At 43.9% G+C, this 26,661-nt stretch overlaps 1 protein-coding gene across 1 annotated transcript in view; it reads right to left on the reverse strand.

Annotated features, from left to right (window-relative positions):
• Window positions 1–344: 344 nt before the first annotated feature.
• SMOX (spermine oxidase) overlaps window positions 345–26,661 on the reverse strand; it is a 255,085-nt gene continuing 228,768 nt past the window's right edge. Inside the window, exon 7 of the mRNA XM_069632218.1 lies at window positions 345–803. Coding sequence (XP_069488319.1) covers window positions 657–803 — 147 coding nt within the window. The 3' untranslated portion in view covers window positions 345–656. The remainder of the gene's footprint in view (window positions 804–26,661) is intronic.

Here is a 26,661-nt window from a genome sequence, read left to right on the forward strand (position 1 = left end):
ACTACCATTTCTTTCTATCCTCTTCACACCTTATGTACCTTTCAATGCAAAGTTTCAATTTACTATAAAATGTTAGCCTTCGGTGAATCCCAGACACAGGCCATCGAGCACACTCAGATCCAGGGAAAAACGCGCGTGAGCACTTCGCAAATAACACCTAAGTCACAACTAAGAGGCCAAAATCGATCCAAGCAGGAAAGAAAATTAATCAATTTAAGTGACCAGCTGCACATAGATGCTTGTTTTCTAATAGTATGCACTGGTCAATGTGACTAATGTGACCTCAACCTTAGTCTGAGTCAGTCACTATCAAGAAGAAGCATTGATTTGCAGTAAAGACAACATCACAGATAGAAATAATTTTATTACAACTTTTTTCCCCTTTTAAGTGTTTAGTATAGAAGGCACTTACAATACAGGAAATCGGATGCTCCACAAGTGCAATCAAAATGAAATGACACAAAACAGGTACAAGACGAAAAGAGCACCCTTTTCGTTTAACAGTACATTATTTGAAAAAGTACAGTTTTACACTTTTTTTTTTAAAACAGTTGAGACTCTGAGAAAAAGATAAAAATTGCTCTACATTTGATTTAAAAAAAGAAAAGATAACACATTAGTAAAAGGAATCACGAGTTAGTGGTTCTTTATCAACATTACGCCTTGAAGTTCCTGTATTGTAATAGGTCTTGGTACATTTCAGTGAGGTGAGCCGCCTCTCTCTGACCAGAAAGCAAAGCACCATGGGTTGTCGAATAGTACTTCCTGTGAGTGGCCTCACCAGAAAACATTACTTGTAAAGGCTATAAATAGAAGAAAACAGGAACTTCATTAAGGATAATTACACAACCTTTTAGTAAAATAATTTTAATTGAACACACATTAAACACCCACTAACACGCGTGTATATTCAGTATATAGAGATTCCATGAAAAAAGATACATAAACTTGCAAATTAAAACAATGCCTGAACATTGACCATTTAGTAAATGAGTAATGCACTATTCACACTTCATGTCATGTCTCGGACAGGACACCTAATGTGCATTTTTTATCTGACATTGAAACTTGTATATCAATTGTTATGGGAATAGTTTCTTACCTGTGTATCTTTAATGGAGTCACATGCTTAGAATATTCCCAGTCAGACTGGGTTCCCAGTCTGACGACGGCGAATATTCTAAGCATGTGAATCCATGAAAGATCCAATGCTGGAGAATTGTAGGTTTGTATACATTTAGTAATGAGGCCAACACTTTGATTAAAAAGAGCACATGAGGACAACAGCCGTGAGAAGAGAAATTGCTTTGCAAGGTACTTTACAACAGTTGCTTTTGGAAAGTGGGTAGAATGGGTTGCTGGAGTTATCAGTGAGTGCCAGTGGGAGATACGGGGTTAGCAACCGATAAAGAGTTTACCTTCTTGTTCTGGGGGTCAAAATGGACCCAACGTTTGCATGCCTTAGAGGGCAGGGAGGGAGGAGGAGTGGGTAAGGAGATCAAGGGAAAGGACAACGTACAGGGAATAGGAGTTGGAGAATTAAAGGTCAGAGGTAGATGACTGGTGCTTTATGGTATAATTAAGTAAAGCAGAAAGCCAGCTATAGAAGATGGTTTGGGTGTGAGCAGTGTAATGTGGGAAGATGATTTGAGTGTCATTAGCGAAAATGTGGAGGAAGAAGCCAGTGAAGTGGGTCATTAACTGGGAGATTAACAGCAAAGCCTTAAGAGACGTGGGCAAACAGATTCTAGATAACATCATCAGGGAGGGGGGTGGGGGATAGAGTTTCCAGGATGAGGTTGAGAAGAATTGTGCTGATGTGTAGTGGTAATCCTGTCAAGAACAGTCTTGGACTTCAATATTAACAAAGGTAGATAGAAGGGAACAAGTGACAAACACTGTCAAGGCAGCAGAGTATAGGAAGAGGAGAACTGCGTTTAGAGTAATAAGTAGCATGTAGGAATGTGGGTATATGAGCACCATATCCGTGGAGTGCTTACTGCAGAACTCGCTTGGTGGTGCATCACAGAGTCCATTGGTATCAAGTACTATCAAGGAACGCTACACACTGGCATTTTAGAATAGGGTGAAAGAAGAGAGATATGCCAACAGCAAGTACGGACATTGGGGTGAACATTTTTAAAATGTTCCTTTTATAATGGGTCGGATAGTACATTTTGTAGCAAGCAGTGAAGGTCCCGTAACATGAGAGGTTAAACAAAGGAGTGGTAGAAACAGGTTACAGGTGCTACTTTCTAGATTGTTTGCAGGGCAAAAGGGTTACTGGGGGCAACATTAGGTAAGTTGGTAGCCCAGAGAAGGATTGCAGCTCAGTGGGAGGGTAATCATGTGTTTTAAGGCTTAGCTTAGAACATGCAAAACGTTGTCAGTTAACGTAGCAAACTTAAAATCCCTTCAGACAGTTAATGCAATTTGTACATTTTCTTTTTTGCCATAGAATGAGCCCGTTTTGCAGGGAACCTTAAACATTTGCTCAAGTAATGTTATTACAAACCCCTAAAAAATTGCTGTAAAGACTATAAAATGATCAATCAAAATTATGCCTTGCTACGATAAACGTTACCCTCTGCAGTGACTAACATATTTCCCTTCCCCCATACTTATGAGTAGGATGGGACCGGAGCAAATTTTTACACGAGGCCCAGTACGAGTCCATATTCAGCCCAGCCTGTTCATCGCCCTTCAGTCCTTTTTGATTGCAAAGGTCAAACATTTTATCAACTAATGAAAATTTTTTAGAAAGTAAGGTGGGTGGGCGTATGGAGGAAAGGGTCTCTGGACTAGGAGTAGGCGAGTCTCTACAGTGGGTAACTAATTGCATAATCAATTAGTCAATCAAGGACTTTACTTTAGTGACAAGCCAGTATGTACTAGCATTCAGAATATATTGCTTGCGCAATATGCTGTTTTTATTGTTATTGTTATTGGTATTGTAAAAATAACACTAACATTAAACAGCTCACATTTGACATAATTTCCTTGGAATATAATCAACTAAACATATTTACAACACCTCCTTTAGTCAGTTCCTGTAGCCAGGTGCAAACTCTGCTGCGCACCCGGTGGCTAAAGGATTAGCTGAGCCAGTTACGGCACACCGGGAATGAGGTGTTAGAATGTTCAGCTTTGGTTCAGCCCAGGGAGTAGCTGTTAATTATGCAGATTCTTAATCCCTGGCAGGTGAGTCATACATGGGAGGTGTTAACAAGTTCAGGTTTAGCTCAGTCGGAGGTGTACTCATCTTCGCAAACGTCCATGTGCGCTAGCGACCTGAGCTCAGGAACCGGGCCGCTAACTTCGATTATGGGTAGGGGTGCCACGCCTGCTCATAGTTTTGATGGCGAATGTTCGGGATCACCGACAAATTAAGAGGACAGACTGTGAGGCTGGTCACGTCCTAGAACCAGAACCTGGCTAGCCACCATGGTGCATTAAACACTACCGTGCATTTCTCTGCCTCCCTCAGTTCCAGAAGGGTGTGATGAATTGAGGGCAGAAGTGGAAATGCAAACGCTGACAGATTGTTGCAGGAGCTTTCTAGAGTGACACCCAGCAATTGTGGACCTAGACCCTCTCTGGAGTCATTCAAGAGGAGCTTCTTGTGGCGATATGTCACAAATAGATAATTGTGAGGAGCTTCCCACTTGTGGAACATTTTGGCAAGGACCTAGTTGTTCAGCTCCCATTTGTGTTTTGCAGTTGTCAAGCAGGAGAGTCTCTGCCGCAGAGTTCTCTTAACCTAGGATGTCTACCACTTGAAGCCATACCCTTTCTGATGGGCCCATTGCCGCAAGGGACAGTAGTAGTGTGGGTTAAAAATGCTGCCCCAGAGAGCCTGGAGAGGTCTTGTTAGGCCACTATTGTGAGAGTGAACCTGGCTAATGTGGTGTTCCATTGAAATGTATGGCCCATTTGTGAGCATTAGATTAAGAATCAATCTACCGCTGTTCTAATATATTGAGAAAGAAAGATTATATTTTAAACCCCATGCCTAGATCTAATGTGAAAATGTTACATGTAAGCACATCTTGTCGATTTAAAGCTGTATTTTCTGAAGTGTGCAAGCAGCTGGTGTTTTCCCCACTGAACTGAAAGGACTTTGCCTTCGAGAATTTGATCTCCAGACCTTTGGCTGAGGACCTCCAGGAAAAGCGGGCCTGGTTAAGTTAAAAATACAAAAAAAGATGAGATCTGAACTGCAGCGACACAGAACATGACCAACAGAAATGACCCACAAGTTCAAACCTCCCCATTTAATTGTGCATTAGGTCCAAGCAAAGACATTTGAAGCTCAGGAGGGGAGGGCAGAATCACATGGGCTTAAAAGCCAGATTTCCCAGTCATGTGATTTGGAGAAAATGAAACTGCTTGGGTTTGATCTGAATGTGAAACTGGAGGATCCATGCTATGCCTTCCCATTAACATTGAGCCACCTTTTCTTTAATTTAAAGAGAATTGTACGTCCCGGTGAGCTCACCCCGGGCTCATTTTAAAAAGGGGAAAAAAGCCAGTTGGGACCATGTAAAAACAAAGTTTTTATGACGTACTTAAGTTATGATCAGAATTATAATTCTGGCATTTTCATAAGTCTGAGGCACGTGACAATTCGTGACGTGATAGATCGTGAAGTTAATGTTGGAATTGGGAAGTGTACCATTTTTGACCATTTCATCTCAGGAGCAAATTGCGAAAAACTATAGCTCTGCCAAGGAAGGGCATGCTGAAATATCAATATTGTCCGACTTTCCATAAAATGTAGAATCCCACAATATATAGATTCATGTAGTTATCTGAAAAATGTGCATAGCTGCCATGCTAAAAAGTAAAACCCACCCTTCTGAAATGATGTATTTTTACTCCTCTCTCAGTTTACATCATATACCCCATCTCCCCACCAACTCCTGTTCCTATGAGCAGCCAGTGGGCGTCTTGGTGGGACATGAAGGGAGAGTGCTAGCCAATCCTTATCGCGGGAATTATGATAATCTAGTAATATCATCAGCCCTATAAGAGGTCAATTTTGTATCACACAGGGCTTTTTTCCACTTTATTCCTGGAGGTAGTCTGCTAGTTGTTCCTCGCAAGAGTCCAGCAGTAGAGAGGCCTCTATCCTTGCATTGGCGACAGTGACAGGGAAATCTAGAAGCTAGATGGGACCGCCATCTGAAGAGCCAGACGAAGTCTGGGTGCAGGAGAAAATCCTTGACTGAAGCCCTTGTGTTTTTCCCTGGATGCCCCATAACCAAGGCCTCCTATGTAAGTAGACTCATTCAAAAAACCATCAAGTGTGTGGGAAGCTACCTGCCTTCATCCATTTCCATTAGTGGGTAGGGTGGGGGTGAAAGTGGTAGGACCTTTGCACCATTTATCCAATCTCACTCAAATTATTTCCCCATAGAAAACCACCCACTGTGTGGAAATTGAATGGTGTGGGAACTGCCTGCCTTAATCCCTTCTATTAAATTGTGGGGGAGGGGGTGAAAGCGCGTTTGTCCTTCACACCTTTATATCAAATACATCAATTAATTCCCATATAGAAAAATTACAGGATGAGTAGTGTTAGAGTTTGAAACTAACAAAATTCATGCCTTGTGGGTTAGAGCCGGTATAGACAAAAAAAGACTTGGGCGACTGTCCTTCGAAAACCCCCAACTCCTATCCAGAAGGGGGGTCCTGAATCCCAAAAGAAGTAATCCTAAAATGCTACCTTTCAAGTGAATGGGAAGGGGGTATTGAAGTTTCCCATCTATTCCCTAGCATCCCAAACCAGAATTACCAAGCATTACATCTCAATTGTATGTGTGTTGCAAAACTAAATTTCGCATTTAGTCCTGTGCCCCCCAAACCAGAATCCTAAAGCACTGCATGTCCTTTGAATGTTTGTTGAAAAACGATTTCCCCATTGGAGATCCTTTTCCAAACCTTGCTTTGCAAAGAAAAGCAAAAAACTATTTTCCCCATTGAGTTTCTTTCTCAAATATTGCCTTTCACATAATAAATCCAAAAGGATTATTTCACTGTGTTTCCACTCTCTGGAACTTGCCTTCAAATCAGAGGAGTCATATCCAATTGATGCCAGACGGGTGGGGGTTGCTGGGAGTAAAGTGTATTGGGACCAACTAAGCCATCACCATGTATTGTGAACGCTTTTTATTGGTTAATTTCATGTAAGTGCACCCTCATTTATCATTTATTTTAATGATTTTTGTGCGCACTATGCAGCGCCTCCCTGTGACCGTGTGTGCTTTTTTGCTGCATCCTTGCTGTCAAAACAGCCTTGGATCCTTTTACTCCATTCTCTGCTCCCTATGACTGCCATTCTAAGACGGCCACTTTTGCCTCAGCACTGGAGTGCCTGGAGCTCTTCCGTGACTTCGGATAGGCTGAATCTATCTACATCAGAGCCTATTGCAAGTCGGCAGGCTTGGACAGCCCTCCCACAATGCCCACTCCAGGCCCGGCTCAGAATCTCGCATTTCATCGAATTTACCGCTATTCAAGGGAGCTCTGTGGGGGACAGCTGCTTGCCTTCCACCCACCACCAGAGGCCATCCATTGCCTGCCCACCATCTTCAGAAGACATAAGCCCCTGGGCAACTGCACCTCACACGCACAATTGCGCCAATTCTTTTTAATGATTTTTGTGCACACTATGCAGCACCTCACCCTCTGAGCGTGTGTGTGTGCTTTTTTGCTGTATCCTTGCTGACAAAAGAGCCTTGGATCCTTTTACTCTGTTCTTTGCTCCCTGTAACTGCTATTCTAGGATGGCCACCTTCGCCTCGATACTGCCTGGGGCTCTTTTCTTCTGTGACTTCAGATAGGCTGGAGCGCACTACATCACAGCCTATTGCAAGCCGATAGGCTTGGCCGGCCCACTCCTGAGGTCCCTGTCTGCTTACAGTATTCATCCCATCCCCTCCTTGGTCACCTGTGATGCCGTGTGGGCTCCCCCACCACCACATTGGCCACATGTGATGCTGTGTGGGCCCCCAACTCCCTTTCCTGCCTTGGAGACCCCCAGGCCCCTCCCCTCATGCCATTCGTGCAAACCTATAGTGCCTCCTAATTAACCTCAACTGGCATACTGCTGCCGCCTTGTAACATGAGGTAGGCACCATGTATTTGCTCACTGATTTGACTTTTGCATCTGTGTGCAGCTGCCATCCTGCAACATGGGGTAGGCACCATATATATGCTCATTGATTTGACTTTTGCATCTGTGTGCCGCTGCCGCCCTGCGACATGGGGTAGGCTCCATGTTGTAAGTGACTTCAATCCAGCAATCCAACTAACTCAATGCTTAGGATGGGATGCCCAATGGAAGCCCTTATTTATATATTTTTATGTCAAAGTTCTTTAAATCTGGAGGATGAACCCTTATACAACGCCCCTCTCTTTGAATCCCCCTGACCTCACTGAGCCAAGAAGTAGGTTTGTTTTGTAAATTAAAAGATTTATTTGAAGATTTATTTGAAGAATTATATATATATCTCACTTTTATGAAGAAAATAATATTTGAATAGCACACTTATGAATATGGACGATAATCAACAATGGGTAGGTAATATTACAAAATTAACAATCTCTTTAATCACTTAGGAGTATGAATATGAAGGATACTGTAGCAGAGAATACTTTATGGGATTCAAGGGAATGCACTAATGGGAAAGAATGCAACACAGAAATAGACTTGATATGATTTGAATCAAAAGATAATATGGTCACTGTTTCCCCTGTGACTACTCACTCCCCCCAGTATGCAATATGAAGAGATGGAAATGAGGGCACACAGGTTTCAGGAATACAATCAATAATGCAGCTCAATCCCAGTCCCCGCAGCAAGCTTAGAGACACAGGAATGATTTTAAAACAGGCAACATACTTTTGAATGTGATTGTCATGAAAGGGAAAAAAGATTTTAATTCACTAAAGGATAGTCAGAATAAGTGATAGTTACTTTGGATTGGTTCATGTCAACACTAGCAATGATTCATGAAAGATTATCAGATTGAAAACGAATTTCAGCAATTGAGAACAAGAAATTAAATTGAGCCAAATTGCAATTCGTGTCAATTTTTCCACGTGCATAAATCGCGATTACGGAAAAACTATAATTAATTGGAATGTCATTTTGGGTTTGTTGGAACGCTTAGGATCGTAGCGGTTTAAAAGTTACGGATGGGGGGCGTGGCCAGCAGCCAGACGTGAGTTTTACTGCTCCCGTGCCACCGGCCTCATCCTGTACTGATCCTACTGTGATATGCGTCCGAGAGGCTACAAAACATCACTGGTGCATAGGGGTGTCACGGTATTAGTTTTATGACGGTACGATAACATTCTTGCCAAATGATGGTATATCATGGTTATCGCGGTATAGCAGGTGGAGTTAACCAATCTTAACAAATATTTTCTAAAAAGGTCATAAATTGTCAGATTTATCATCGCAAACAAAACCAGGCACCCAGGGCCAGAATTGGGCTTTTCAACATACTTTCCACTGAAATGCCACCCCTTGCTTCCACCAAACACAAACTCATGTGGAGAGGAGGAGGATGAGGGGGGAGGAGGGGAGGCCTGCTGCGCTGGCAAAGCAAACTGAATAGCTTTTCTTAAGTGGTCATTTAGGCTTTTAGCTCCCCCACTGGCCAATGGTGAAGATGAACATGTTGCCATCTTTATAACCTGCATGCCACAGATCAATGGAGGCTGATGGTAGTATACGCTTGTGCGCACACACGCACGCTCTTTACGATACAGCCTTTAGTTTACTTGAGGGCCAAAAGGTGTTCAGTAATCACGGACATCTTACCCTTTGGTATGGCAGCAGGGAATACCCACAGATGAGTGAACTTCGCAGTGTGACTTATTATATGTAAGTTCAATGATAGAACCACGGAAATCCCCCCATTGTCATATTTTTAGCAAATATTATCCATTCTAAATATTTAAACCCCACAGCTGCCAACCCAAAGTAAACCCTTTTCCCTCTTGGCACTGTATTTATTCTTCCTATTGCTAACCTACTGATTTTGTGTCAGGCAGGTGTGGTTTATGGAATGGCATTAAAAACTGCTCCAACTGATACTGCTTGCAAGATGGCACATCCAACAGTGCAAGACCAAGACTGCGCAGCACTTGCTTACTGCAGCCTTTCCAAATCAGATTGAAAAGCACACTTAACGGTATAAACGGTATAAACAATGTGACGGTTATTGTTGTTCAATTACGTGGTTCACGGTATCTTTAATGGTATACCGTTATACGTTACATCCCTACTGGTGCATGAAATCCTGCTGCACCGAATCGCTCTGAAACTGTGCAAAATCGGAGTGAAAATCGGAGCTCCAGCCGTGTGGAAGACACAGGACCCGGAACGAACACTGCCGCCAAGATGGCCGCCGCGAGCGTATACTAGCCGGAAAGCACGGCAGAGGAGAGCGAGTCCCAGAAGTGGATGGAAACAGTAATTGCAGCGGCTGCGGGTGAGCGTGAGGCGGCGATTTCGCGCCCATCGCATTGATCCGTCCGGGAATCATGTGCCGCTTCCCTGTCATGTACCAGCCCTGCTAATCGGCGCCTTGTGGGAAATACCCAGTGGGCAAGCCTGGTGACGAAACATTGGACGGCAGCCGGAGAAACTGTCTTGAGACCGAGGGGAAACGTCGGAAACTGCCCTGTGCAGCATTATGGGGAAACAGGGCCTCGGTGGCTTCTGCGACGCTGAGACACCGTGCACTGGGGGCCATCAGTCGAGAGGACCGACAGTGGGACAGCAGGCGCTCCGCATCGCGTAGAGTCTGCACTGAATCCCCCTCACTGAGAACTACTGCTACAGAGTCACCATTCCGAGATACAAGACGCAGCGGTAAGGAGAGGGGGGAGAAAAAGATGGACAGTATCGGTGCGGACGGGTCCCTTTTATGACATGACCTGCAAAAGCTGACCCCCCACACGGGAGAAGCGGAGGCACGGATCTCGGAAACCGAAGATGGCTTGCGAGGAGTAAATCGGCAAGTGGCGGGCATGCTGACACGCATCAAAATCCTGGAAGCAAGAGCAGATGATAGCGAAGGCAGATCCAGGTGTAACAATATTCGCATAATCGGCCTTCCTGAAAAAGCAGAAAGAGACTGCATGGAACTGTTCCTCGAAGAATGGCTGGTGAACACCTATGACGCGGAGTCCTTCTCCAAGTTCTTCTCTATTGAGCGAGCCCACTGCATTCCAACCGGCAAGATCACACCAGGGGCTCTACCCCGCACAGTCATCACTAGATTCCTGAATTACAGGAACAGAGACACGGTACTCCAACTGGCGATATCGAAAAGGACAGTCACATTCAACGGATCAAGGATTGCCTTCTTCCCTGACTTAACCAGGGAGGTACAGAAAGCGCGCCAGTCTTTCGACCCGCTCAAGAAACTTCTGCAATCGATGGGTGTCAAATATGGGCTAATCTTCCCCGCCCAGATCAAGATATTTCACAAGGGAACAACTGTGCACTTCACGGACCCCAAGGAAGTGTGGAGTTGGACCGAAAGACATACAGAGGGCGATTGGAGCACGGAGGGGAGAAGAAGAGGAGAACAAAACAACCCACGCCCAGAGCGGCCGCCGGAACAGGAACCGCAGCAACCACAACTGGAGAACCCGTAGCAGGGAAATGTATAAACTAAGTGCAGTTTTGCACAAAATGGTAAAACCACTAGTGTAATGCAGCAACAGTGCTCTTGCTCTACATAGCAAATTAACCACAGAGCACACCTAGGCCGGTGGCCAGCCAAACACCCGCCCCCCAGACCAAGACTCAATCTTCAGCACCACAGAGCGGTGTTGTAAAGTTTAACTGTTCACGAGTTCATGTTGGGTCGTCAGATGCTTTAGTTGGGGTCGGAGTATAGGGAGGGGGGAGTTGGAGACAACGTTTGTTTAAAATGTTTAGCATACAAAAGGGATTAAGAGCACAATGAGCATGGCCTATGCTGTAATCTTGCTGCAAACGCACCCTAGGAAACGTACCCGTGAGCCTACAGTCAACACACCCAATGGCACCTGAAGCAGTTCCAAACGCAAGGCGCCTAACGCTCATAAATTCTTCCAAAGGTCCAATTACTGCACAGCAGTACATGCGGGTTTCTCCATGGGTGCGAGAGGGGTGCTAATTTTGATTCATAAAAGGCTTCCGCTGGAGATCACGCACATCACACAGGATAAAGGTGGGCGCTATGTACACATTCAGGCAACACTCTGCAATCAAACCCTGGCGTTTATGGCAATATACTCTTCCCCCCCCCCCCAATCCCTATTCAGTGCTCTCTTAGCAGTCATCATCCGATCCTGGCAGAAAATGCTGCAGACACATGGGTGATGGGAGGGGACTTCAACGAAGTCATGGATAAGGTCTCAGACCGCTCCCACCTGAGAGCCAGGAATCCTTCCGCCACCACCAAATTGGCGGCCTTCGCGTCTGCAATGGGGTTTCGAGATGCATGGGAGACATACAAAAGGAGGAGCGGGAATATTCCTTCCACTCCGGAGTGCACACCTCTATGTCCAGATTAGACCATCTCTTCCTTCCGAATCAGAATGTGCACAAAATATGCAGCGCTTCCTTCCTCCCACGAGGCATCTCGGATCACTCCCCACTGAAACTTGAATTAGAAACAGAGGCGCCGTGTCCCCCACCTACATGGAGGTTGAACTCCTATTACCTGGGGTTCCCCCAGCTACAAGAGAAGTTAGAGGCACCCACCTCCAACTACTTCGAGCTAAATTTAGACTCGGTCAATGACCCCAGCATACTGTGGGAGGCCTACAAGTCAGTCCTAAGAGGCGAAATCATTTCATGGACGTCAGCAAAGAAAAAAGCACAATGTGAACTGATCAAAACGGACGAAAAAGAAGTGGTGAGCAAAGAAGCAGAGCACATTGCCAATGATACCCCCGAGTCCAATCGAGCCCCAACGCTGGCGCATAAGAAACTGCACAATCTATCGCTGGACTGCGCCAAAAAAGCACATCACGCCATGAAGGCACGCCTTTATGAAACGGGAGAAAAAGCAGGGAAGATGCTTGCATGGCTGGAGAGACGAGAAGAGGGGCAAAGGAAGGTGAAGTGTATTAAGACAACATATGCAGAGCTAGCCTCCACCGATGTGGAAATTGCAGAACGATTTGCGGATTTCTACGAAGATCTCTACAAACCCCCAACCGCCACACCAGCCTCCGCCATGATTGACAGCACTGTCAACACTCACCACGGAACAGGTCAGCATGCTAGATAGCAAAGTAACAGTGGACGAAATATCAGCGGCCATCTCCCAACTTCAAACAGGCAAAACTCCAGGACCCAAAGGGTTCCCAATCGACAGCTGGCAAAAACGGAATCATCTAGACTTATCCGCCCAGCTTCTCAACATGTTCGAACACTCCCTAACAAAGAGTAGGCTCCCACCAGACCTCCGTAAGGCCACCATAATAGTGATCCCCAAAGAAGGCAAACCCCCAGATGAGTGCAGCTCGTATAGGCCCATATCCCTACTTAACAGTGAAGCCAAGACACTTGCTAAAGTACTTGCCAATTGACTCCAAACGGTCATTACAACACTGATGCATCCGGACCAATGTGGCTTCATGCCCCAAATGTCAACGAGAATGAATATTCGTAGGCTCCCGTCTGGCACTAGAGAGCACCTGTACTACATCAATCACTAGCACTACTGGCCATAGATTTCGAAAAGGCCTTTGATTCAGTTTACTGGGAGGCCCTATGGGCAATCATGAGGAAGATGCAATTTGGTGAATCCTTTATAAAAATGGGTCCAGCTCCTCTGCCCAACGGCAGAGGTAAGGTTGAACGGTTGGCCTTTGCGCGAATTCCAACTGGGAAAGGGTACCAGGCAAGGCTGCCCACTCTCGGCTATGCGGTTTGCATTAATAATAGAACCGCTAGCAGTCATCCTGCGGGGCTCGATCACATGGAGTGGTTTCCGGTGGATCTCAGACTGTTAAGACTAAGGTATCCTTGTATGCCGACGACCTCCTAGTGTATCTGACCCGGCGGTCTCCTGCCCTATAGTTACCCAAATACTGATAGACTACGGAGTCTTTAGCGGATTAAGGGTGAACTGGTCGAAGCCACTGCTCTTCCCGGTGAAAGGGGTAGACTGCATCCCACCACTCGGCTCCCCATATCGTATAGAACCCACACAATTCCGATATCTCGGCATCCTAATTGAGAATAAATTAGACAGCTATGTAACCCAAAACCTGCAGCCACTGATCAAAAGATATGCCCAAGTCGTAGAACAATGGACATCGCTGCCACTAACACTGTTGGGCAGAGCAGCACTCTTCAAGATGCTGGCCCTGCCCCGTTCCCTCTATGTCCTCCAGAACGCCCCTCTCCATATTCCATCGACAGAGTTCCGCTTAATAGATAGAACACGTACGCTCCTATGGGGAGGGAAACATCCGGGGATAGCGCTCAAAACCCTCCAACGCTCAGTCTGGGAGGGGGGGGTATAGGGCTCCCGAACATTCAGGTCTATTACTGGGCGACCCAGATGGCAACGATTAATGACATCCTGCATGGGGACGCGACACTTCCCCACATACAGGCTGAAATTGCTGCCCGACATGATATGACCCAGATTGAAAGCCTATACAATAGAGTGAACCGCCACACCGGAAGCAAGATTACATCATATATGGCCCCAATATGGAAAGAAGCTCATAAGCACATAGGTTGGGACAACACACTCACCCCAGTCCAGCCTATCTGGAATAACGCCCATCTTGAGGGTCTCGGCATTCTCCCTAAATGGCCAACTTGGGCAGCAGCTGGTATTCATACCATCCAGCAAATATATGCAAATAACCAAATTACCCCATTTGCAGAGCTCTCGATTACATACAGCCTCCCTGTCGCTGAAAGTTACCACTATAACCAACTACATCATGCACTCACTGAACAGAAATCCCTCCTGCTGGAAATGCCGGAGTGCACGCCCATAGAAAGAAATACAGTCATTGACAGTGTGAAAAGCAAGATCACATCCACCATGTATAATGCTATCTCCTCGTTTGCCAAAGAACTGACAAGCCTGAAACTGAAATGGGAAGGGGATGTGGGCCCGATTCTACCTGAAGACTGGATTGAGACCCTGATATATCCCAGGGATACGGCAATCTCAGCGAGAATCATGCTCATTCAGCTGAAAATACTTCACAGAATTTACTACCCTCGTGTGGCACTATACAGCTGGGGCAAAACATCTGACCCAAAATGCTTACGTTGCAAGCGGGAGGAAGGAACATTCTATCAAATCCTATGGGAATGCACACGTATACAACACTTCGGGCGAAGTTGTTGCGAAAGACTCTCCAAGGTCTTAGGCCGCCCAATCCCAACTGACCCCAAACTCCTTTTCCTGGGTATTGATGCGGAACAAGAAACATTGCACAGCTATGGGGCTCAGAAGTCACTCCACAATATGATCAATGGATATCGGACATAGACGCAATTATCCTAATGGAACGTCGTGTTTATTAAGCAAGAGGTTGCCCGAGCAAAGCAGACAAAATCTGGGGGAAATGGGAACGAACGTTGTGAAACGCTTTCACACTGAACTAATGCAGCCCGATGAACAGCACTATCGCCGCCCCGGGGCCTAGCAAGTATGTCAATAATACCTCTCACCACCCTAAAGAACCAAATATGAAAGTGTCAACGGACATTTGATGTGTTTAATGTTTCCTGCTGGTGCTCCGAGATGGGTGCACATATATGCAGCAATACCTCAAACAGCACTACCATATGTATGCAAAGCTATATGTTTAGGAGCTAAATGTAATTGTATTGTAAGACGAAAATACAATAAAATATGTTATCAAAAAAAAGTTACGGATGTTTTTGTGAAGGTAGATTTTCAGAATAAAATCAAGATTTCAAAAATGACAGATGCACTTTAAAGATTTACCAACAGGATGGGCACAAGATTCTATAATGCAGTTCTGGACAGGTTAAAATGGTTGGAGTAAGATTACTTTAAACTAAGATTGGTTATGAACAGTTCTAGACTAGATACTCCTCGGCTTTGGAATGGAATGCACCTCGTCAACGATCTGGTCAAGGGTTTGACGTCACTCGCCACCAGACAGGTCTCAGTCACTGGGTTCTGCTCACAGCACAGCCTCTGGTCTGCTCGGTCCCTCGGACTGGATCTGATGGTTTCCGGATACAGCTCTGCTTTCTGGGTCTGGATCTGGGTTCTAGCACAGGGTTCTTAGCTAGAAGCAAACAGCACAGCCCGGCTGTTGAAGGTGAGAATCAGGTTGCTAGATTCTGCAGGCTGGCTGAGAAGAGTTCAGCTTTTGGTATTGGGCCTTTCTGCTTCAAAGTTCTGGAGTCTGGTTCTAGAGTCTGGATCTATCTGGAGTCTGGAGTCTTCCGTCAGGGTGCTTCGCAAGAAATCGGCGAGTAGTGGAAAAGAGTGCGTTTCTCATCTGTCCTAGCAGTCCTTATTTATGTGTTTTCAAAGTGGGTGGGAAGGCTGATTCTACATGCCCAACCCTCTAAGGATTTGATAGGTTAGAGGATTCCCTGTCCCCTGACTGGAGAAAGGATCAGCGTGTTAGAATGAGTCAGAGTGATGCTGTGTTTATGGCTTAGATGAAATCCCTCCCCTCTGCTTTTACATAGAAAATCAATTTTTCCAAAAAAACATTTCCCAGATACACAAGTTGTTCATAATACATATACACATCACAAATTAATTAAGGCATGTCTCTGTTCAAGTCCCATGTTCCTACGAGCTTGGGTTCAGAAACGACCACTTATTCATGCTTTTGGTGGGTTTCCCAATATTCATTCTGCTCCAAATTTAATACATGCATGCATATCCTGAGCATATTACTGTAATTTCTTATGTTCATAGCAAAAACACTGCAGCTGCAATATTATTAATTCCGGGGTTTAGTCTCAGAACATCACACGGCGTCCAGCTTAGTCTTAAATTGAGTGAATTTTTCATTTTAACCGTCTCAACGTTTTACATTTTTGCCAGCTTGGTACACTTTGTTATAAGCAATTTTATAAAACCTATTTTCTTTCAATTCAATTCACACAATGGTTTGTCTCTGCCCCAGATCTGGCTTGACTCGGGGGTCACATGTCCTGTCTCTCCCAGAGCTGTTTTTGGCCAGTGACACCCAAATCAGCATATTCCTATTCATCCCAAAGCCCCCATTGTCCCTTCCTCTGGGCTGCAGAGAAAATGTCCTCCTCTCCCGATATACATGTCAATGCGATATCCTCTCCTGTTGGTGGGAAGGCCCAAGGTGTGAAGGGTTCTCATGAAAAGAAGGCCTCTTGAAGTTTTAACTAAATCAGACTACCTTCTGGTCAATTGCAAAATACATTTATAAACTTACAATAAGCAACATCTTTAAATCAAGACTTTTCCAACAATGAAATCACTGTGTGGCACTCTATATGGCATTTTGATGGAATTCTCTTCTTTGGCATAGTTTTGGTTTCCATGTTCAACTTTACCCAAAATAGTTTTAAAACACTGGCTTTCTGATAGAGGTGCGCAACGGTACTACACCCATTTTTGACAGCTGTCTTTCCATCAGTATCCTTAAAATAGGATTTTGTTCTGAGAACATATGATTTTTTCTGACATTTTATTGGTGTGGATTCTTGCAGTAAATGATGTGGAACACCCAACAAAGAGGTTGGATCTTTTAGGGTGGTTTGTGAGCCATGATTTCAGCACTTTGACACCCCCGAAAACCGATTTTTGAAACTAGCTCTGTTTCTTTTTCAATCAGCATTGCTATTTCCAAGTGGTTTCAGGCTGCTTTGTGGGTAGCCCAATGGTGGTTTTAGGCAGTGATCTCCTGTGCTCACTAAGATAGGCAAAAGTGGATGGCAGCCTATTTTTCAGGTTTTCACTGCGCATTTTCTGGTGATTTCTGGCGAGCAGCATGCTTTCCGGCAGCCATTATGATGTTTCTGCTGCCAGCAAGGCACAGTGATATTGCAGGGCTTGGATGAGTGGGTTGATACATCCCACAATATATTTGCCCACAGATTTGACTTTGAATCTGTGTGTTGCTGCTGCCCTGCAACATGGGGTCAGGCTCAATGGATGTGATCACCATGTACCTTTTTTGCACTTTGCATATGAGATATTACCCTTGTACGTTCCACAATGTTGTAATGCACTTTTTATGCTTACTAATCTGTTACCTGAAGCACTGAAACCAATCTCTTAAGTTTAAGCGCCTAGATCTGGTGTTGCGCGCTATATAAATAAACAAATACAAATAAGTTGAGACTGTATATTTCAATTTTCCATCTGTGTTGTTTAGGTAACGGCAAGTACTTTGGAGTTGTGAGATGTAGTGATATGTAGTGCCGCAGCATTGGTGGTTGACGTTTGTGCAACAGTTCCATCATTCTTGGTAAACACTTAAAAATATATTCTTACTATACACCGGCCTGGTTCCTAGCTCTTTGGTGGCATATAGGGTAGTTGGGGTGGTGCGTGACTGGTTGGAGGCCTCACTAAAATTGAATCTGTATAAATGCTTTGGGAGTGCGCCACTTTGCTTGGGGGAGGTATGTCCCCGAGTTGAGAGTGACCGCCTGATTAATCACGACAGTAGGATCAGCAGGGGTAAATCTTGTTCATAAGAACAGACGGAATGGTCTGTTCTGATGCAAACCATTGTATCTTGTTGGGGGATGTTTGATTGGAAGGCTTGCAAGGCCAGGAAGATGGTGGATAATCACAGATAATGTATGTGCTGTGACCTTTCCAATGGTCAAAGACTTAGATTCTCAAGCATTGCTCCCCAGCAGGGAGGAATCTGTAGTTATGGTACCTAAGGGAATGGATCCATCCAAAAAAAGGAGACCGTCAGGTTGGAGTGACCGGACCACCAAACGAGATCAGACTTCATTCCTTGAGGAACTGGGATCGGGGGACTGTTGCCTGAGACCAAGCTTTTCTTAATATCAGCTGTGTCTAATCTTGAGTCTTGCTAGCTGAACTACAAAACCGCAGGCAACCAGAAGGACCAGGAGTTTCGGAAATCAGCAAGCTGTCAAGTGGGTGAAATTAAGAAAGTACAGGATTGAAGACGGTCTATGCTCTGTTAGTCTATAACAAAAACCCTGGCTGTCATTGTATTCCAGCCAAAATACAAACGTGGGACTCCCAGACAAAGGCTGCTATGACGGCCATCATTTTCCTAAAAGACTCATGTTAGGCAGAATTGCAGGCAGCACCCTCTGGGTCCACTACACACAATTAGGACTAGAGGTGTTAGCCAAACCAACCTTTGGGACAAGTCTGTACCACAGCATTTCTGGTAGCGAGCTGAGCAGCCAGGCTTATCTCAAGAGTGAATGTGAGCAGTACAATTAGTTACACAAAGGACTTTCAATCACAGTGGTTCAAGTAAACACTTATACTCAAGTTGTCTTTGTAAAAACACTTATTAATGTACTACACAATCATTTAGAAAACATTTCACTAGAAGACAACTTAATATTATAACCCAATACACTTCAATATGAAATTCTAAGGTTTTGAGACAGTGTGAGCTCCCCTGAAATAGGAGCCAAATAGCAGTTGAGTACATAGAAAGGAGCAAAAGGCACAAGATAAGTAGAATAGATCATATTTACTTTTTAGACAGTACACATAACTTCAGTTCACCAGAGGAGTTCAATTCAAGTAAATAGGCCAGGCCAAAGTCAATGGGCTAGTGTTCTGGATAAGAAGGAGCAGTTCTGGTACAAACGGTAAAGTCTTTGCGAAAGTTCTTACAAGTAGTTTATGTGGAAAAGGATCGTATGTCGGGTCTCAAGATGATTAGGCCTGCAAGTTGGGAAAGTTTTACAAACTTTCACCTCAAGAGTGGCGTTCTCTCAATCGGGTTGGCACAGTACCTTTTGTATGAAGAAACAAGTGCTGCTGAAGTCGTGGTTCCTGGCAGGTCCTTCAGGTCTCGCTGTTCCTGAGCCTCAGTCGTGGGGACAAGAGGGAGGACGTTGGGGGACTCCTGCACTGCACGGGATCGTCAAAGAAAGCAAACAAAATGGAGTCGCTTCAGTTCAGTAGCTGTAGATTCAAGAACACAAGCTGGGGTTCCTCTCCCTGGTTAATCCTAACCAGCCTTGAGATGGCTATCCAGGTGTCTTACGAGTTGATTGGTACTTACAGCTACAGGCCCATGTTGAAAAATACAATATCTTGTGCACCCGTCAGTCGGGATATAGGGCTCGTCATGGAACTGAGACAGCTATGCTTGATCTCAAATCTACACTTGCTAGCATAGCTGACAAAAACCAAGCTGCTCTGCTCATGCTATTGGATCTCTCCGCGGCCTTTATCCTAGTTGATCACAGCTTACTAGTGTCAAGGCTCGGAGAGGTCGCCAACTGCTCTGCAATCGCATCCAAATGGATCGCTTCCTTTCTGGGTCCCAGAATGGTAAGGGTTTGTGTGGGTGATAAACAATCTTCCCCCATCTCTCAGACATGTGGTGTCCCTCAGTGCTCCCGTCTGTCGCCGCTGCTCTTCAACCTTTACATCCGGCCCCTTCTCGATCTTTTGAACAAACTAGGAGTGCAATATACAAACTATGCCGATGACTCAGGTTGTTATTCAGTTGAGTGGCTCATACAGTAGTGACTCGGTAACTATTAACCGAATATATAAAGCCATACAAGATTGGATGGCTTGTAATTCCCTGGCCCTTAATGATAAAAAGACTGAACTCCTTATTGTGGCATCTAAAAACACCCGGGCAAAACTGGATCCTAACTACGCCTCTTTTCATATTGCCAACACCATCACAGTTCAAAAGAAAGTCAAGACCTTGGGAGTAGTTCTTGATGAGGTACTCTCCAATATTCGACCATTCATATCGGAAGAGAACTGTGCTCTATTGTCCACTGCACTGATAAATTCAAGACTGGACTATTGTAACAGCCTCCTGGCGGGCACCACAGCCTCCAATATTCAATCCCTACAAGTGGCACAGAACAATGCCTTGCGTAACATCTTCAATCAGTCACGTCGCACACACATCTCTACTTTTAGGAAAAGACTCCACTGGCTACCCGTTAAACACCGCATTACGCATATGATGCTTACTACGACCCATAAATGCCTCAGTTTTAGCAGCCCAACCTATCTGTCATCCCGTATAGGCATCAAACCCAACGTGAGGAACATTCGCTCTTCTTTGGCGGTTACTCTCAATTATCCCAAATTCAGGACAGCCAAATTTGGAGGCACAACACTGGATGCTCAGGGTCCCCTTTTGTGGAACACACTTCCAGCAGGTATACGGCAGATCTAGAGTTACACCGCGTTCAAACGTGCCGTCAAGACTCACTTATTCAACTTGCAATAATTTCCTGACCCATTTCTCCTTTTGCACTTTACTTGTTTGTTCTCGTCTTGTTTTGTTCAATGTGCGCCCTGAGGCCCACAGGCATGTTGGCGCGTTACAAAAATTAAAATAAATAAGAAGCCGTTTCTCTGTCGCATGGAGTTTGGCAATTCGGATTTGCAGCAGGGCTTCACCGAGCAAACCAACGGTCCAGGAATTTCAACAGCTGTCTTCTTCCAGCTTGTCTTCGGTTCTTTCGTTGCAGTGGTCGACTCTGCCTTCCAGTCCTGGAGACTCGCCTTCTAAACAGTTTTCTTCCATTCATTGCAGCCTAGCTGTCACTCACTCAGCAGGGTGGCTGTCCTTGCCGGACAGTCAGCCAGCCAATCACGCCAGAGTGCATTTGGGTCTCCTAGGAGACGAAGCACGGAGTTTCGGGCACCTCCCTCACTTCCTGCCCACCACTGACACTCAGATGCCAGAGGCGGTCTTCAGTCCTGAAGGCCGCCCAAAGGCACACGAACAAAGGGACCAAACCTGGTTTGGCGCGCAGAGAAAAACACTAGAAGGACCTTTCCAAAAGAAGACCGGGACCTGTTTAAACAAAGGAGCTTAAGGCACCATCTTGAAAAACATGGCACCCATGATTTTTAGCTACCGGTGTTCGCAGTCGGGAAAAATCATGATAGTTTGTTGTAAAACCACCGCCACCAGCCTTTTCATTAGGAAAGGGTAGCATTTGACAGCTACTTGAGTATTTACACATAGTGGATACTATGTAACCTCTCCAGCATTCCATTGTAAGATGGTGTGTGCTGGGTCTAAGAATTTGGAAAGAATAGTAAAGGCAATTTTTTTTTTTTTAATTTTTTCATTTAGTTTATACAAACTTTTTGAAAAAAACAAAATGATACACACAATTCCTCCCCTATCTATCTATAGAGTGCTTCAGAAATGGATCATTACGGTGCATTTTTCATAGCAGAGTATAGCGTTCCATGACTTCTTGCTTCCCCCCGACTTAGTTGATCTCACTTTTCATTACTCTGTTCGCTACAAATGATTCATTACTCCATTACCAATCCTTTGTCTGGCTTTGCTTCACCTCATCTCAACATTTCTGAATCACCCATTACTTTTTAGCTTCTTTCTCCAATTTAGTTCTCTTTTAGCAAACTTTCAAGTATTTCCACGAAATATGTCAACCCGAAAGTGTCTTTTTCACATGGGTTATGACATTTTCGCCATAGATCCTTTCCACTTAAGGTGGCGTATTTTCGCACTATATGTCCTAAGTGTACAGATCTCTGATTTTTCAGGGCCTCACAGTACAGTGTTAAATGTTTAAGAGTTTCTTGGTGTTTATTACAAAATCGACACCTGAGTAATACTTTCAAGTTCCTCGTTCTTATTGCTCGGCTTACTCTGGTGTTTATTAAGTTCATACGAAATTTCATATAGTTTGCTCGGTGTCTTGCATTAGCTGATCTCATCAAGTATTGAGGCAGTCGTTTTCGATCTTTTGCCTCTATAGCTGCATCTTCCATAAGTTTGTGGCGATTGCGATTATCAACTGTCGAGCACCAATCCTGTTCCCATAGCCTTTTCTTCACATAATTCGGGTTGTTTCTCAGGGTATCTTGATCAGTTCCCAGTAGCTCTAATTGCTTTTTACACCCGACTGCCCATTTACATAGTAGAGTTTCTTTGTTGCCTTTCATAGCATTTTGTAAGATCTTGAATTGAGGCAGACATTCTACTGTGATAATTTTCCGATATATGGATAGCATGTTCCATAACACTCGGGCATGCATGGATATTAAATTAAGTCCATATCTCACACATGCGCTCGAGATTCCTTTTTGTAAATGCAGGACTCTCCTCCAATATTGATTTTCTAGTTCTGGCCATAGAGTGGCAGACACTCCTAGGGCACTTTCTGCCCCATAGATCAGTGTTGGAATCACTTTTTGGTTATAGTGGGCTATTACTGGTTGTAGCGAGAATTTCCCAAACTTTTTATTTATTATTACTCCTTGACTTGCAAGTTGTCTGCATTTTTGTTTAGCATTCTCTGTCCAGGGAGCATCATTTATGTTACTATTAATCCAAACACCTAGGTACTTTGTCTTTTTCACACATCTTAAGATGTCATTTCTCAATCTCCACTTTGGGATGCTTTTTGTACTCCGTTTATTATTTCGTGTTAAATCTTGCAGGATTATTATTTCAGATTTTGCAGGATTGATTTTTAGTTTATTTTGTTCTACATATCTCTCTAGGGCCGCTAGTTTTCGAGTTAGTCCAATTGGTGTTAGGTCCAGTAATGCAATGTCATCTGCATATAGCATCCAACTTATTGCCTGCCCATTTATTTTTGGTGGGAAGGAGTTTACATCTGCGAGATTATCGCCAATATCGGATATAAATAAACCAAACAGCGTTGCTGCAAGCGGGCAGCCCTGTTTCACACCTTGGTTCATTTCGATTGGCTTGCTCAACGTTCCACTTGAATCAAGTCTGATTTTAATGACTGTGTCCGTGTGGAGTTCCTTTATAGGTTGTAGTAGATTATCTGGGCACTTCCATTTCTTCATCTTTTCCCAGAGAATCTCTCGGTCGATGGTATCAAAAGCGCTAGATAGATCGACAAATGCTACATAGATCTTTCTGTTTTGTCGAATTGCTTCCATTTTCAGAAAGTTCAGAATTGTTAGATTCAGCCCGCAACCAACTCCTTTCACGAATCCAGTTTGTCGAAGGTCGTATCTTTTGGTATCTTGGATCCAACATAATAGTTGGTTTTGGAGCTGGGAGGCAATAATTTTGCCGACCACATCAAGCAGAGCTATCGGCCGGTAGTTTTTGGGGTCAGTTCGATCGCCTTTTTTAAAAATTGGTACTACAATGGCACACCGCCAGGAAGATGGTATTTGTTTCATCTGGAGGATGGTCCGGAATAATAAGTAGCAAATATCTGTCCATAGTTCTGGGTGTTGTTTTAGGTGTTGATTTGTTAGACCATCTGGTCCTGGTGCTCTGGATGTGCTTAATTTTAGAATGTTTCTGTAGATTTCCTCTTTTTATTTCGATTGACCACTCGTGCTCAGAGGATGGTAAAATTCTTATATTGGGTTGATTGTTATTGAATGTTTCTGCGTAGTATCTGATCCATTGAACTTCTGAAATCATAGATTTCATAATGGCTCCCTGAGGCGTTGAGATGTTATTCAGCAAGGCCCAAAAATCTCTAGTCTTTCTTTTAGCAAGTACTTCCATCATAATTTCGGCATCTCTCTGTAACATGATGTGTTTATGGCCGATTAGCCAGTTCTTATAGGTTTGTTTCAGATGTCTTATCATGCTTTGGTTATTTGTATTGGACTTGTGTTTGAGCATTCTCAGTGCTTTTTTCAGATTTTTTTTCTTTTCGTTAACTTCTGCATCCCATGCATGGAGCTGTGTAAAATCCGGTCGTACCTTAGTGTGTTTTTTCTCCCGGTATGTCTCTAATAGAGTTGTGTACTCGATTTGTTCTGTTTCTGTTGTATTTTCAAGTGATTTCCTTAGTGAGATGATATTGTTCTCACTCAATCTTAGCCCATTACGGCCAGGACCTGCTTCAAGTGTCAGTACTTCATTGACAACTGGTCTTCTAGGTTCGTTTGATTTCAAATACAGCTTTACTAGGCAATGATCGCTAACCTTCATTTCGATGATTTTGAGAGACAAGACCTCGTTTGTTAGGATTCCGTCTACGAACATGTAGTCGATTGTCAAACTTTGCAAGAGTCTTCTCCAGGTTGGATGGGCGGGAATGTCCCCTGGCGTGTTGCCGTTCAGCAAGTGTAAGTTCCACTAAGTTCTTGCATCCATCGCCTAGCTGCCTGTTCGGCATTGGTTATCTTTTCTTCAAGGGAGTCGTTTATGATAGACAGACAATTTATGTTTAGGTCTCCACATACTAAGATTTTTGTATCCTTTTCATTCCTTTTGATATTACAAATTAATTCTGAGATGGTTTCCATGAAGTTGTCTAATAATGTTGATGCGTGCTGCCAGTAAATATTAATCAGTATTAGTACATTATATTTGTTCACGTATCTCTCTGGAAGTTTCACTTTGCACACTTGTATATATGGTGACACAATAGTATGAGATAAGATACGTATACCACTTTTTACTTTGGCGAGCGTTAACATTCCTGACATGGGTCGGTCTTTTTCCCCCCTTTAATTGCTCTGTTGAAGGCTATCTCAAAGCCGTCTGCTACTGGTGATTCCAGTAGCCAAGTCTCTTGTAAACAGAGCAAGTCTATGTCCATCAGTTCATTAGATGTATTTTCAAAAAGATGTGAATGTCCTCGTGTGTTCCATGAAGCGATGCATATATTGCCAGTCTCCGTGATCTTTGGACATTAGCTGTGTTTTGTGTTGTTAATAGTTTTAGCAACCCATGACCAATCCATGTCTTCTCTTTGTGGATTGATTGTTTTCTTCATTTTGGAGTACATCTGCTCAGTCGATACTTCAACTAACTTCGTTTCTGAAATTTGTGTTTCATTAATGATGTGGCACTTTGAAGGGGCATTTTTGCTTTTTGAGTATACTTCAACACGTTGCACACTTTTATTCTCAGTTTCAGGATTATAGACTAGTACCAGTCCTTTGTTCATCAGTTGATCTGCCTTCTGTGAATTTTGAATTTCATGTATATCAAACCCCATATAGTTCAGAATGGTTCCAGCGTTTAAAAGTGAATCACAGATGATTTTAGAGGCTATATGCAGGATCACACAGTCATTATTTTTCTCATCCTCGAATTCTACTATTAGGATGTCATCAGAGGCCACAGTCCTTAGTTGTGGAATATGATGTAATAGCTTCATCACATTATTCCTATTCAAGAGAAGGTCATCTTTTTCTCTCACTATGCGTTCTAAGCGCAACAGATATTTTCCCATTTTCTTAGATCTTCGAACTTGTAGGCTGTAATCAGGGCCATCAGCGTCGCTTGCTCGTGCATTATGCTGTGCTTTCAGGTATGTCGGTTTTAGTGGAATCCAATGGCTCTTTTGTAGCGATGATGGAACTTTTGAGGACTGTTCCAAAGAAGGTTTGAGATTATGGGGAGATCGTACTTTAAGATCACCTTCCCTTAACAGAATAGGTTCAATTAGTCCTTTATCCATTAGCGCCATTTTAGCCTCTAAGATCTCAAGGTTTCGCTCATATTTCCACAAGTCCGAGTTACTCGAGCTATGCTTTATCTCAAATTGTGAGTTTATTGGTGGCTAAGGTTAGCGCTCTTTTAGCCTCAATTGTCATACATTCAGAGGAGATTTCCACTACGGTGGGTAAGATTTTACCAGAGTGTTTGGGGGAATCACTGTTGGTGTCTTTTTGTTGAAGTGCATGTGTCTCATGATCTGGGCAGCCAGGTTTGGAAGGAGGAATGGTTCTACTAGCCGGCTGCTTTGCAAGAATCTTCGTTTTAGGGAATACTTGGTCTTTTTTCCCTATATTGAGGTCAATGTTGATTAGGGCGTCTGAGGGGGGCCCATCCTCAGACATGGCCGAATCAGGAATCTCAATCCAGTCATCTTGCTCATATGTTGAGATCTAAAAGGTCTTCAGAAATGCTCACAATTCTAACAGGTTGGTCGTTTGGTGCGTCTTTTGAGTTTAGTAGCTCAGCTGGTATCGAATTCTTCACTGTACAAGGATTAGCCTTAGCGGCGGTTTCATCCGCTTGCTTGATGTTTATAGTAGAACAAAGCCCTTTGATGTTCCTTAAGAATGATCGTACACTCGATCTACATTGGTTTTTTCTTTTTTTTTTCCTTTTTGGATTTTTTCTCAATCATCTTGTCTCTGACTTTATTATTTAGTGTTATATCTGGGTTTTTTTAATTCAAATATTGGGTACATCTCTTTTTGTATTGGATCTGGCTTGGTAGGAGAGACTGTCACACCAGAACCTTCAATCGTAAGTATAGAGTTCATAAGGTTTTGTGTCTCGGGCTCATTGACGCCTTGTTCCGATTGAGAAGCTGAAACCGCAACGTCCATTATACACTTGTCTACAGGATTTGCTGACATTAAGTCCTCATCTCTGTCAGCAGGAATGTCCTGCGTTTGAGGTAGGTATGGTTTCTTATTTAGTTCGCACCTTTGTGTAACATCTTTTAGCTGTCTGGTGGACGTAGTCGTTTTTTCG

Source organism: Ambystoma mexicanum, chromosome 6q, assembly GCF_040938575.1.
Source record: "Ambystoma mexicanum isolate Mex_15411 chromosome 6q, UKY_AmexF1_1, whole genome shotgun sequence".
Lineage (NCBI taxonomy): Eukaryota > Metazoa > Chordata > Amphibia > Caudata > Ambystomatidae > Ambystoma > Ambystoma mexicanum.